This window comes from Chaetura pelagica, unplaced genomic scaffold, assembly GCF_000747805.2.
Source record: "Chaetura pelagica isolate M959 unplaced genomic scaffold, ChaPel_1.0 scaffold767, whole genome shotgun sequence".
NCBI classification, from domain to species: domain Eukaryota; kingdom Metazoa; phylum Chordata; class Aves; order Apodiformes; family Apodidae; genus Chaetura; species Chaetura pelagica.
The window spans coordinates 67,563-68,765 of record NW_009953917.1 but is presented as its reverse complement, the minus strand read 5'-3'; the positions used below and the strand labels follow the sequence as shown (position 1 = coordinate 68,765).

The 1,203-nt window shown below is 55.5% G+C and overlaps 1 protein-coding gene across 1 annotated transcript in view; it reads left to right on the top strand.

Annotated features, from left to right (window-relative positions):
* Window positions 1-1,203, top strand: part of LSS (lanosterol synthase (2,3-oxidosqualene-lanosterol cyclase)) — a 9,381-nt gene that overhangs the window by 5,330 nt on the left and 2,848 nt on the right. Inside the window, 2 exon segments of the mRNA XM_010001514.1 lie at window positions 103-153; window positions 285-541. Of these exon segments, the coding sequence (XP_009999816.1) occupies window positions 103-153; window positions 285-541 (308 nt within the window).

Below are 1,203 nucleotides of genomic sequence, written 5' to 3'. Positions count from 1 at the left end.
GTGCCAAGTCCCATGTGATTCTTTGTCAGTGATGGTTTCCAGCACATGGTCCTGTAGCCAGGCACCTCCAGCCTGCCCTCACTTGTTTCTTGTCTTCTTCAGATCCCAGAGAACCCACCTGACTACCAGAAGTACTACCGCCACATGAACAAGGTACTGTGGCTGGAACTGGTCTCTGAAGGATTTGGGGCAGGGATTTGGGGTTGAGGGGCAGCACCTCCCACCTGTACAGGGAGCAGAACAGGGCAGGGAAAGGTGCTGAGCCCCTCCTGACCCCTTCCCAGGGTGGCTTCCCCTTCAGCACTCGGGACTGTGGCTGGATCGTGGCAGACTGCACAGCAGAGGGGCTGAAGGCAGTGATGCTGCTGCAGGAGAAGTGCCCCTTCATAGCCAAGCCTGTCCCCCCCGAGCGCCTCTTCGACGCCGTGAACGTGGTAAGTGCTGCAAAACTTGGGGCCAAGGGCAACCTGGGCAGCTACATAGAATCCTAGAATAGAATCATAGAATCTTTTAGGTTGGGAAAGACCTTTAAGATCATCGAGTCCAAGCACTGACCCAACTCCACAAAACCCACTGCTAACCCATGTCCCTCAGCACTACATCCACTCAAATTTGAAACCCCTCCAGGGATGGTGGCTCCACCACTGCCCTGGGCAGCCTGTGCCAGGCCCTGACAATCCTTTCTGTGGAGAAATTGTTCCTAGTATCCAGCCTAAACCTCCCCTGGAACAAACTTCAGGCTTGGCCATCTAGGCAGGCCCATTCAGTCCCAGCAGATGACCCAGGACATGCCTTGGGCACCTGCATCCACTTCCAAACGTTGCAAATGCACCTTCCCCTCTTGCTGGGGAGGGGTGAACACACCGAGGCTGCAGCACCAACCCCTATGGCTGGGACACCAGGGCATCCCTGCTCTGCTGGCAACCAGGAGCCCTGCAGTGGCAACAAGCATCCCTGACATCTCTACATCTGAAATAGAAAGAATTCAAGGCCTGATGAGCTGTTAGATCTCGTGTTCCTAAGCTGGTACAAGGCCTGTGGCCCTGGTATGGCAACCCATACTTACTGGGATGTGGTGCTGCACATGTGGCATAATATTCAGATTTGGCCTCCCCATCTGCCAACCCTGTGAGCTTGTGGGTCTGACTTTGACCTCACAGCTGGCTTGGGGCCAGCCTGGGCTAGTGGCCAAGGAGCCAATCC